General features: G+C 29.9%; 1 protein-coding gene across 1 annotated transcript; it reads left to right on the forward strand.

Moving 5' to 3' along the window:
* The first annotated feature begins 2,631 nt into the window (after positions 1–2,631).
* Positions 2,632–4,444, forward strand: LOC119681069 (glucose-dependent insulinotropic receptor-like). Its single transcript, XM_038094138.1, has 4 exons — positions 2,632–2,849; positions 2,912–3,046; positions 3,106–3,670; positions 3,734–4,444. Exons 1-4 carry the CDS (start codon positions 2,639–2,641, stop codon positions 4,248–4,250), a joined length of 1,428 nt encoding a protein of 475 aa, XP_037950066.1. The 5' UTR covers positions 2,632–2,638; the 3' UTR covers positions 4,251–4,444.
* Positions 4,445–13,191: the final 8,747 nt, after the last annotated feature.

Consider the following 13,191-nt stretch of genomic DNA (forward strand, 5'->3'; position numbering starts at 1 on the left):
TGCGAGCAGCTCGTCTCATCTGCTGAATGCAACTTTAAATGATTTGTCAAAATTTGTTCTAACAGTTGAAGATCTTCTGAGTAGTGGCTCTTATAGGGGCAGCACTCTATAAGTGCTGTGTTTAGTGCAAGCTGGCATATCCAAATATTTAACTGATATCACATTTTGTTATTTTAGTAAATCGATAGTCACTGAATCAATAAACTGAACTCTATTATTTATACTTTGTTAATTAATTATGAACGCTTTTAACACATGTATTTGATTCTTAAAGATTTTGCAGTATTAAAAATATTTTTAATATATATGAATCATCTATAAATTTTTTATATAATTTTTTATGATATATATATTAAATACTTTGTAAAAATTTTATTGTGTGAAAGTTAATAACTTTTCGGCATGACCAAGTAATAAAATAACAACTATAATATTTAGAAAATTAATTCAAAAGAGAAGTATATAACTATTTTAGTTACTTTTCTAAAATTTTGTTTAACTTTTCTTAAAAATTTGTAAATAAATATAAAGCACATACCATCTTTAGGGGATTTTTTATCTTTCAAAATATTTGCTCTGAAAATAAATTTTTTTTGCTTTTAATTTTAGCTTCGGTTGGAAATTTATACAATATATCACGTAAAATAATTTGTTTTGAGTGAGGCTTTAATAATAAGTGTTGATAATTTAAAGGAAAAGGTCTACACTTTAATCTCATTATTATTTAAAATAATTTTTCATTACGAAATATAAAAATTAATAATGTAAATTCTTCATATCGTTGGGACTTACAAGGTTACACTTGTACTTCCTTGTCTTAATCTCCGTCCATTTTTCGTTATATATATTATATGTTATGCTTTATAAATTAGATAATTCTTTAGGGAAATTCCACATTATATTTTTATATTAATTTGTATATAAGGTCAGATAGTTTGGGGAACTTTATATATTGTAATCAAATTTTCTTTTTTATTATTTAATTTTATTTGAATTTAATATCAATTCAAGAAATCCCCAAAGAATTGAATGGATTTTGCACTTAAAATGATTATGTTGAGTAAAGAACTTCTTATTTTCTAAAATTTGTGAATATGACTTGCAATTAGGTTTTATAGTAAGTTCTTGGCCTTATAGTTCAAAATCAAAATGTAGTATCTGTTCTACTCAAAAACAACAACAATGCACAATTAAAACATTTCCAAATTATTTTGTTTAATGAATACTAAAAATACTATACACACAATTAAAAATATACTACCTTCGTGAAAGATTATTAATAAGATCACTGCTTCCGTGAAAAGATCGTTACAACTTTAGGGAAAAGAACACAATGTGAACATAAAAAATTTTATATGAAATGTTGGAAAAAGTACACTAAAATTTAAGAGTTTGTGTTTATGCTTCCGGATGCAAAAAAAAAATCTCGAGCATCTACTGTGTCACTGCCCTGCTCTCTTGAGAACTCGACAAAAATACTTGGGGGTTGTCACTTTTAAAGGATTGGAGCATATACCTAAGGTTGCTGTTGAACTCTTAATACAATTCCCTAATATTGCATAACAATAATGCATACTATCGCTAAAAATAAGACTCTGATCTGTTATTGCAATGGACCTTAATGATCTATGCGTGGTCTTTTTGGATTGCTACCATAACCTAACCTTACCTTCCAAGGCTAACTTATAAGATAATATTACTGATTGGTTGGGATTTATAAGTTGCAATTTATTTAAATTAAAAACGATTAAATGGAAACCAATTAGAGAGGTGTTTTTAGGTATTAATTTTTTTATTGAGCATGAAGTTATACTCTCATCATAACGATTTTCAGTATACATTATATCTGTATTATAGAGATGAAGTGCTCGACATGTATATTTTTTGAAATGAGTCGAATGGGATTGAACCTGTCTTGGTTTTCTACATATGCTATGTGTAAAGATATAATAGGTTTAGTCTTGATTATAAGTTATTTAATCAAACGCTAGTCAAAAATGTAGAAAAAATATTAATCCATGAATTAGTCGTATGGGCTTTCTATGGGCTAAGAGTTGTTTGAGTAGTGTTTTAGTGAACAGAGTCAAACAAGTTTTATGAGAAAGCATGCTGAGACCCGAAGAGACTCAAATGTTAACTTTATTATTACTTTTTTTTTTTGATAATTTGGTTATTTTTATGATTTTTTTTCTATAAAAAAAGTATTTCTAGATGAAGTAAAACTGGGTTCTATTTGTTGTATAAAGTTTTGAGCTCTTATGAATATTATTGTTAAGTTAGGAGATTCAGTTAGGAGATAAATATTTATTGTGTCCCTTTGATGGAGTATTTTTCCAAGTCCGATTTTTTTCGAAAGCTAAATAGTATATTTTATATACAATTAATTTTTATATTAATTATTTTATTTTTGTTTAAATAATTTTATTATTTAACCTAATTTATAGAGTCTTATTTCAATATGCGATATAAGATGTTTATCTAGTTATTCCTTACAATATACAGGACTTCCAACACTTGCTTTGAGGTCTCATTATCTTACCTAATTATAATTAAATTTATATAAATTAATGATTATGATTGATTATTTATTCCATATAATAAAATCTGCATTTACTTTAAAATTTCAGCTTTAAGACAAATGGCGGAAATGATGGACAACTTGGTGATGACTAATGTTACAGAATACGATGCCAATTTGAAGCTGTTTGAAAAGGAAATTGTGCAGGGGCCTCGAATATCCTATAGTATACAATTGAAGCTTTACGATATTCTGGTTCCATTGGTTGCTGGTTTAATAATTATTCTAAATCTTTTGGTGGTTTGTTCAAGTGGATTGATATTGAAAAAACGTAAGAAGAGTAGATTTGTTATCTTCAAGAAAAATCTAAAAAAAAATGTATATATTTTATAGGACAGCAGCCACGTAGCACATATATATTTCTTGGAAACATTGCTTTGGCCGATATGTTAACTGGCGTATCAACATTGATTGGTCAATATTATCCCAAAGACATACGCACTGAAATGATGTGCTGCATTCAAATAGGTTTGATTAATAATATAAAGTTGTTGGTTAATCACTTCATATATGTATTTCTTTACCAGGTATGATAATATCAGCCACACTAGCTTCCATTTATAGCATTGCACTAATAGCTGTTGATAGATATTTGTATATACTATATGGTTTAAAGTATAAACAATATCTGTCTTCGAAACGTGCACGTTTTATGGTGCTTATGACATGGATTATTGGAATCTTTGTCGGATTCCTACCAGCAATGGGTATAAGGAATTCAACAGATAGTGGTAGATTTTGTTGGCTGATTATTTTGGAACCCACACCTTTAATTTTAAGTACTGTAATGGTTGGTGTTATGCCTCTGTTTCTTATTATCATCCTCTATGGAATTATACTAAAGAAGGCTTTGGGTAAAATATCCGAGATGAAATCGCATCAAAATGGTGCTATAACACAAAGTGATGACAGTAAAAGACAGCTAAGGTATTTTCGTGGCAATTCGAATAAACTGAAAAACTCTACCCGATCGGCAGCGATTGTAAACACTGAAGATGGAACGAGTGATAAAAGAATTAGTTACATTCAGGAAGAAGTGATTATCGATGAAACGACAAATTCGAAACGTTCGTTTTTTAACTGCTGTCGACGGTTTGTTGCTATAATTTTCTATATGTTCATATTTGTTTTTATTAATTCTATTCAATTTAACAGAAGTACCACTCTGAAGATTTCGTCGGTGTATAGCCCAAGTCGATGGAAGGCCATTAAAATTGTCGTTTTTACTGCAGGATGTTTTTTTGTTACTTGGGTGCCATATTTTCTGGCTTGTGCGCTTTACGTTGTGTGTGAGAAGGATGGAGCACCGAAATACTGTAATAGCTTGCGCGTTGCTATTGCCAGTCCATTGGCTATACTCGGTTTGGCTAATAGTCTTTTAAATCCCATAATCTATGCATGGTGGCATAATGGATTTCGGGAGTCTGCCAAAAACATTTACAACAATATATGGAGGCAACGTATTAGACCTATTATACCTTTTACCAAAAAAGATTCGAAAAATGAAATTAATAGCAGTAAGGAAATAAAATCGGAGAATTCACGTGATAAACCTTCGCATAGCACGAGCATAAGTGCGTCCACAGCTTCCAGTTCAGTTGAGGGTTCTGAAAATAAAAATGTTTCTACTAGCATTGCAACAGAAGCTGAAATAAATACAGTTACGATATAAATTCTTTAAAATTTCGAATCTCCGGACGCAGGACTCACTCGAAAATTTTTGAAATTCAATAATTTTGATATTATAATAGATTTTTTTTAAACTCTTTTATTACTCTTAATTAAGGTATAAATAAAAATGATTTATTAGCACAAAAGAGGTTGGGGCTTTTATCACATAAGTTCTACTTGTGCTTTGTAAATATACGACAATCAACAATTTTGGAATATGAAATTGTAAAAATATCATTTATTTATTAATAAGAATTTGCAATTTGTAAGAAAATCATGTATATATATAAATAAATATGTATATAGCAATAAGAAAATTAAAACTTATATAAAAACTATCATATATTTGATTTTATGTATCACGTATATTGAGATACGATATGAAATATATTAGTAGTGTAAACATAAACCTAATGTGTTTACAGTAGCAAATACACAACCCACATTTTAGTGTCCTTGATAGTAATTCTGATAGAGAAAACTTTATTTGCTTCCACCGAATTTTTGTTAATTACCAAGACCATTGGACGTCTTAATTTGCCGGCACACTTTCAGTAGTACTACTGCACTTGTCGTTTTTTTATGTCCAAGTATGAATGTAAGTAAATATTAATTTTAGAATTTTAGAACAAATTTATTTTTAATTTAATTTTTTATTAAAAACATAGAATATTGTTAATTTTTTATTTTATAAAATTAGTTTTTTTGAGTTAACGGTTTCTTCTTAAAATCTGTACATCATTATTTGCTCAAGATGCAGATCTTAACTTTCTCAAGGATTATGATGAAGTCATCAAGTCCAAAATTGACCGAAGCACAGCACTCAATGCAGTTGGAAGTATAATAATAGTATGATGAGTTCAATAATATATAATGAGGATAATGTGAGTCGGTATAATGATTTGAATATCCCACATCATATTACCTGGGTATGAGCTAAGCAAACTGTTGCTTGCTCCAAAAGTTAAATAAGCCAATGAATCTGCAGCCTTTTCATCATCAAAGTAGCTTTTAATCATCGTTACCGAGCGCATACCATTAGACACGTTCGAAAATTTTAGTCTATTTTCTAAACCTTGAAAAGTTTCCCCACTCAAGGTGAGATTCCGTAATATATAAGAGTAGAAAATCTCGGAGTTGAACTTTAAAATTTAATTCTAAAAAATAAACTGCGTAAGTTGATAACATAATTCACGGGTTTTCTTTTCGATCCATCAAAGTTGGGTTTTTAGACCCTAGAGTTTTAAATATAAAATAAATATAAAAACTCTTTGAATTCAAAAACTGGGGTTTTAATGGGTTATTAAAAAATGTTTATTTTTAGAGATACCAAAGTCTTGTCTTTAGTAAATTTATTACAGATAAGAAGATTAACAGTTTTCCCCTAGGAATTGTTTCTCAAGTTCTCCACTATTCCTATCAAATTTGAAGGATTTTTCTAATATATCGTAAAACTTGTTCTTTTTTAAAGAAAAAAAATTTTGAGAAGAAATTTTAAGGCAAAAACGTTTCTCTATTCAATCGTAGCAAGTTTAGGTAAAGTGGAAGGAGGATCAAATCCTCCTCAATTAGCTAGTAAAGCCGTTTTGATTCAACAATTCCTAGTAATAATGGGTAGAAGAATGGTCAAGTTAGAACTATCTAGAAGCATTTATAAAAGCGAAGGTCTGGCTAATGCTAATGCTGAAGATTTCGCTGAGTGTGCTAAAGAAGGAGGCCCCCAAAAGCTTAAACCTGCACACAGACTCAACAGTTGTATTGATGTTTTTTCTTCGAGCGTCGGTAGACATGCGTTACGGAAGATATTACATACCATCTAGTGTCTTGAAAAGACATATATTAATTTGTAACAAAGTCATGAAAATTGTTCCTTAACCTTTTAAAACCTCAATCGTTGAACTATTTTGTTGTTCGGGAGTTTTGGTTAGGAATATCGTGAACTGTTCTGAATCTGAACTGTTATTCAGAAATTATGATGTGCTTAAAAAAAGCATCCTCATAGTACAATGATGACATGGCGATAGTTAATTTTCATTTTTGTTTGTGTTTGATATTAAAATAACCTCTGTGTATATTTGAAAAGCCAGACTTTTATTCTATTAGTAATAGTTTTGTCTAAGGATTGCACTGTAAATATATGTTAGGATTTGAATGCATTTTGGAGGAAGACTTCTTTTAGTTAGATTACCACTTTTGTCAAAACCGGGCTTTTTTTACTTATACGCTTAATTTATGATACAATTTTTCCTAAGCGAAGTCCACAAAAGGGTGAGTTCTCTTGATATGGTGAGTCTAGGAAGTAATCTACCGCATTTTCCATTTTAATATCGCGAATATCAAAGAAATTATACACATTAGTTGTTTTTAGAATCTGAAGTATTATTACAGTAGCTTACATGAGATTTATAATACTTTCTAAGTCATATCTTCATATCTTTTATTTTTATTAATGCAAATTATGCTGTCTACATCTTTCATAACTTTATAATGAGAGTTCAAGTTTATGACCTTGTAAACGAATATTTTTTATTAATAAATAATCATTTTTTTTGAAATTCTACCGGAAATAGCAAATACCATGGTATTCTACGTTGTTTTTTGTGGAAATAATAATTTTTTTTTAGGAATAAGTAAGTATAACTATAACTTCAGATATTTCAAGTACTGATCTCTACTGACTTGTTCTACGGCTCTTCAGACATTTAGAGAGAAAGATTCAAGTGTAGAGTGGGCAGTTCGAATATCAAATGAACACCTGCTGGAAAAAGAAAGTGGAATTGGAAAGGCTATATACTTAAGCAGCCGTGAAATTACATAGCGAGGCAAGCTTTTGAATGGAATTTACAAGGTAGCAGAAGACCTGGTGTGCCAGCGAAAATATGGATCAGTACGATCGAAAGTGACCTAGCTGAAGCACATTATACATGGTACACAGGTTCAGATTAGACTAATTATGAAGCCCTACCCCATTGGGAGTGGGGGGGGGGGAAGGGTGTGTTGTTGTGGACATAGTAGTAGTAGTAGTAGTAGTATGTAATCGAAGTAGTTGCTATATAATATCAGTGACGTTTCGTAGATGTGGTTGACTTCTCTCAAGGCGTGTTGTTTAATCACTGCTTCTCAAATAACAATAAGTGCTTATTTTTTTTTTGTCTTCAGAGATAATGTTTAAAGTATGATGAATTAATATTTGGTATTATATTTTTAATATAATATTATACGTTATGAAAGTTTAGTTTTAATTTAAATTTTTAAAATTTTAATTTAATCAAGACAAGTATCCTAACGATTAAATTGAGAATTTAAATATAATACTACAAAAAAAACAAATAATACATAACGTATACTCATATTTCAGTGCTTTTAAGAGGAATCTTTGATTTTATAAATTTTATTTGATAATTAAAAAATAATAAAGGCTTTTAATAAGACAATTTATACAAAGAATTCATTCAAACGACAAATATTCGACAAAGTTCAATTTATTCGTAATTTAGAGCATCGGCAATAATTTATGAATGTGTATAATAAAATAATAAAATGAATATATGCACACTTTATAAATATATTAGTAATATATTCTGGAGCGCATTGAGCAGATGACCGCATTCAAACAAATGAAAATATAAAACTCTGGATGTAAGTTTGCAGATGCTACTGACTGCCTAAAATGGTCAGCAATTAGGAAATTTTAAGCAATTCTCCATATTTCGTCAAGGAACGTTGTGGTTTTCGTTGTGTTTACTTCCATTCGCTTCTTTCCTTTTGCCTTTGGTCCAGTGTAAAGCGTAAGTATCCTGGCAAATTTGTTGTGAGAAAAGTAGCAACTGTCCCACTTCGTACTAGCGTTCGTCTTTTGCATTTTGCTACCAAATCGTAAGATATTTTAATTTGAATCCTTCTTTGGCTTCAAATGAGAAAATAACGCATCCAGTCCAACATCTTAGTGTATCTACGTTGTCGTCGTTGTTGTTATTGCTGTTGTCTGTATTGGTTTAATAATCTTTAGCTGTATGCATCTGAATCTATTTAGGTGAACAATTATTTCAACTGGTCAACGCCCAAAACTGCAAATGCATTTTTAACTTACTTGCAAAATATGAGAATATGCACAGGGAATACGAGTATTCGAATATTCCAGTGCCATTTCAGATGATGCAATTCGACTCCTTTTACTGTGTCTACTTGACTGCGGTTTAATTACTGAGATGCAAATAAAAATATTTCAAATAAATGAAAAATAAAATATATATATACCATACATAACTTATGATGTGACAAAAGATTTAATATCTTAAATTTAAGAAGGTATTTGTCCATATGCAAATTTTATATTTTATATGCTTTTAGGATCTTAGGAACTAATTTTATTTCAAAACGGCATAACATGAGTTTTTAATTACGAATCTTTAATCCGTATAGATCTTTATATAATTTATAAAATATGTAATACATTTTATTGTATAAACTTTATATCTAATATATACAATATACTATATATCAATGTCATAAAAACTGTTCATTTCATTTTATATATTCTCCTCCTATATATTCTACAAATTCATAAAACTCTAAGATCGAACATACAAGTCCAGTACGGCTTTGAGTCAGTTGGCTAATGAACACTGACTCTGAATTTCAAATTTGGCAGCGTACACTCAAAAAATTTTTTCTAACTACATACTAGTTGAATAGACCTGATCATTTTGTTAGAAAAATTTTAGCTCATGTGGTAAAGTAAATATGAAAATCAACATGTGGTATGGTTGAACTAACATAATGTGCCGAGTAAGAATATTTTAACCTGAGATTTAGTTAAAATCTGGTTAAATCAAATAAATTACTTTTCTGAGTGTACGAGTTCAACCTTTAGTACGTGCAATCTTAAAAAATCGAAAAAAGAAAGGTATTTTCCATCAAGACAATGAACAGGTTCGCACAAGTGTTTTGACAATGGTAAAATTTAACAAGTGAATGTACGAATTATTTGAACACCCACCGTATTCTGCAGATCTGGCTCCCTCTGACTTTAAACTCTTTGAAAATTTCAAGCAATTCCTTCGTGGAACGCGTTTTTCGTCGAATGAAGAAGCCATTGCAGTCAAGAAACAGTACTTTGTAGAATTTCCAGAAAATCATTACAGGGATAGTGTGACCTTATTGAAGGATTGTTGGAACAAATGTGTTAAAGTTGCGGGAGACTATTTTGAATAAAAATATTAATTTTCTTAAAATATTCACATATTTTAATTTTTGCTGTCAAAACTTTTTATCCAATCTATATTTTCAAAGCGGAAGCAAACAATTTTGTTCATTATCTTCTTGATAATAATGCTATTAATCTTGATAATAATGCTTTCATGATACTAGTCGGCCATAAATCAGCACTACTATTCGATAATGAAATTCTCATTTATAGTGATGTAGAATTTAAAGTGCATGAGATCTAAGAGAAACAACGATATGCAAAGAAATCAATGGTATAAGTCATAAATTCCATTGAGATTCTTCAACTTTACGTGTGTTGTATTGTAGTATCTTGTCTGAGTAACTTATTGGCTTTACTTATAGCAGTAATGAACAATATTTCTATATTTGGAAATATTTTATAACATATTTTAAATTTTTCAGAAAATGAGGAAAAAACGATAAATGTTGGCCCCTACTCATATGTATATGCTGAGATCGACTTGATTTCTATGGTTTACAAATGGAAACTTTTAGCTGGGACATGGTTATGTGTTTGTAGTTCAAATTTCTCTTTTGATTGAAATACGAGATTAAAAGTTTTTCAAATGTTAATTTGAATTTTCTTACTTTCGGTTATATAATGTTCTATAATACATACGACAACATGCCTACAATAGCTGCAAAAGGCAACGTTGTCAATCTTTGTGACCATTTGCATGATGAAAACAAACACATTAAATAAGAGGAAAATAAGAGGAAAATAAGAAAAACAGTTGTGAAGAACAATAACTACGTTCATGGAAAACAAATTGTTACAAAATTTCAAAGTACAACCAAACGTCAGTGGCAGCCGTTAAACCACAACTTGACCACTTGACCATTTTATGCCTACGCCAGCCAACATTGGTTTAGGCATTTGATAAATGATTTCATCTTGGGAAGGCGCGACTTTACGCTCTAACTAAAATTCGCAATATTCAAAATCCAACGCCCACTAAACTATTCATGAGCGGGCTGTATTGAACCTTGTGTCCCCCCATGCCTCCGGTACACGATTTGAAAAGTTTTTGCAGTGGCAGCGCTAAAAGCGGAATAGTTTCAAAAGTTGTGCGTCGTCGTTTTCGTTGCGGTCCATCCCTCTGGCAATCTAAACAACTCATATAATAACAAACATACATTTTAGTTGGAAAATATTTTGGCCAGCCAACCCCTTTTGTGCCAAGAAATCCAATTTAGGTAGATAATTTAACTCTAAGTTCAATTCGAGTACAGTAAACTGGACACAATTGTATAAGGTAAAGTCAACTTGATGCGTCCAAATTTTAATATGAAATATACAAGCAATGTTTGCTTTACAATAGAAATCCATAAGAACGGACAAATATATAATAATACGGGTTTCGGGTCCGTATATTTTGTTACTCTTACTGTATTATCTTACTGTATTAAGATTTTTGTTATAGGTATGTATACTATATAAAGAGGTGCCAAATTGATTCCTTGATAAGATATGATAGAAGTACGAGCAGGCGGTTTTTGCGGTACATTCTATGTCACAGTTCAGATGTTCAACCTTTAAGTCATTGAAATAAAATAAAAATGAGGGGATTTCTTGTCGTGAAAGTGAACACGGTTTTGTACATTTTGCATTTATACTCCACTCTACAAAATCACACCGACACACAGCCAAACGAACACATTTTAAACATGAATCAAGTTGTACGAGCCGATGTCGGATCTTGGTCATCCTGCTAAAGCTCCCTAATTTTGTATACTCGAACTTTTCCAGCGAGTTGGTCATTTGCCTTGCTGGAACATTTGTTTTGTGTACGGAATTGTGTGCCTTCGCTGTGTTCAAGAAAATTAAGTAAATTTTCGTGTGGTGGCACTTTTACGTTTCAGTTCTCCTCCATCTTCTATTTCCTATAATTTAAAACATTTTTAGAGGATGTGCTTCGATGTGTACGAAATTTATTCCTTTAGCCTTAGTTGTTTTGCTTGGACACAAATGTTATACGAAGCATATTTTTGGGCGCTAGTGGGTATGCTACTCGAACCCATGTCCCCATCTTAATATTACGGATAAAAGTATTTGTAGCTTGATTTCTATGTATATATACATATGTATATATATACAGATATATAAGTTTATATAAGGTTTTACATAAGAACATTTGCTAAAATGTTCTGAAGAGCATTCATGTGTACCTACAATTAACTGTACTTCATACGTAATGAGCGGTCAAAATCTTAAACAAAGCATGCAACTCATTTTTAATAATAATGTCAGCGGAAAGCTACGAGTAATGTTTCCAATCTACTTGGGTTTTTATTTAATGTATTATATATATTAAATATGTTAAAATGTTTAATTTTAATAAAGTCTATATGGATATATCAGATACTCATCATTAAAATGAAGATGGCTGAAAATATCTTTTTTGCGTTTTACTAGAGTTTTCGTTGGTATGGCTTTTAACAACAATTCAAAGAGACTAAAATATTTATGTATTTTAATAATGTTCTTAGAATTTAAAGAAAGCTAATCGATTTAATTTCATGAATAAAGATCAAAATATATTATTTCAAAATCATTAAAAAATAAAGTATTAATAGTAATAGCTGTAATGAACAAATAGTAAAAAGTTATGGTAGGTAGGGATGTCATTCTAAAAATTTTCAGATCGACTTTCTGCAAAAAGCCTTAGTGTATTTAGACAATAAATATATCTAAGTCAAAATTGAAAAAATAATGAGAGTAGGAAGAATGGATGTTCTTGCTACTGAAGATATGCAAGAAAATAAAAACTGTTCAAACTTAACTTCGATAACAACCCTGCTCTCTAGGGCAACATTGTTAATTAGACACCAAACACGTTTAATTGATAATAAGCTTAAATTTTAAATAAAACGTTAGAAATAACAAATATTGGTAGAAACTTAGATATTATTAGATTCAAATACACTAAGGCTTTTGCAGAAGTCGATCTGAAAATCTTTAGAATGACATCCCTACCTAACATAACCTATTTTTTACTATTTGTTCACTACAGCTGATTACTATTAATACTTAATTTTTTAATGATTTTGAAATAATATATTTTGATTTTTCTGTTATTCATGAAATTAAATCGATTTAGCTTTCTTTAACATTCTAAGAACATTATTAAAAATACATTAAAATTATTTTAAGTCTCTTTGATATTGTTGTAAAAGCCATACCAACGAAAACACTCTAGTAAAACAGCAAAAAAGATATTTTCAGCCATCTTACATTTTTAATAGATGAGTATCTGATATATCCATATAGACTTTATTAAAATTAAACATTTTAACATATTTTAAAAATATATATAAATACATATAAATAAAAACCCAAGTAGATTGAAAACAATTACTCGTAGCTTTCCGCTGACATTAATTATTAAAAATGAGTTGCATGCTTTGTTTAAGATTTTGACCGCTCATTACGTATGAAGTACAGTTAATTGTAGGTACACATGAATGCTCTTCAGAACATTTTAGCAAATGTTCTTATGTAAAACCTTATATAAACTTATATATCTGTATATATATACATATGTATATATACATAGAAATCAAGCTACAAATACTTTTATCCGTAATATTAAGATGGGGACATGGGTTCGAGTAGCATACCCACTAGCGCCCAAAAATATGCTTCGTATAACATTTGTGTCCAAGCAAAACAACTAAGGCTAAAGGAATAAATTTCGTACACATCGAAGCAC

This window comes from Teleopsis dalmanni, chromosome 2 (genome assembly GCF_002237135.1).
Source record: "Teleopsis dalmanni isolate 2A chromosome 2, ASM223713v2, whole genome shotgun sequence".
Taxonomy (NCBI): domain Eukaryota; kingdom Metazoa; phylum Arthropoda; class Insecta; order Diptera; family Diopsidae; genus Teleopsis; species Teleopsis dalmanni.

Bases quoted from the DNA above. Each gene is read 5' to 3' on its own strand.
- LOC119681069 (XM_038094138.1), top strand. From the start codon at position 2,639: ATGGCGGAAATGATGGACAACTTGGTGATGACTAATGTTACAGAATAC. The intron at 2,850-2,911 runs GTAAGAAGAGTA...TATATTTTATAG, and splicing joins TGGATTGATATTGAAAAAAC to GACAGCAGCCACGTAGCACA. The intron at 3,671-3,733 runs GTTTGTTGCTAT...TCAATTTAACAG, and splicing joins TTTTTTAACTGCTGTCGACG to AAGTACCACTCTGAAGATTT.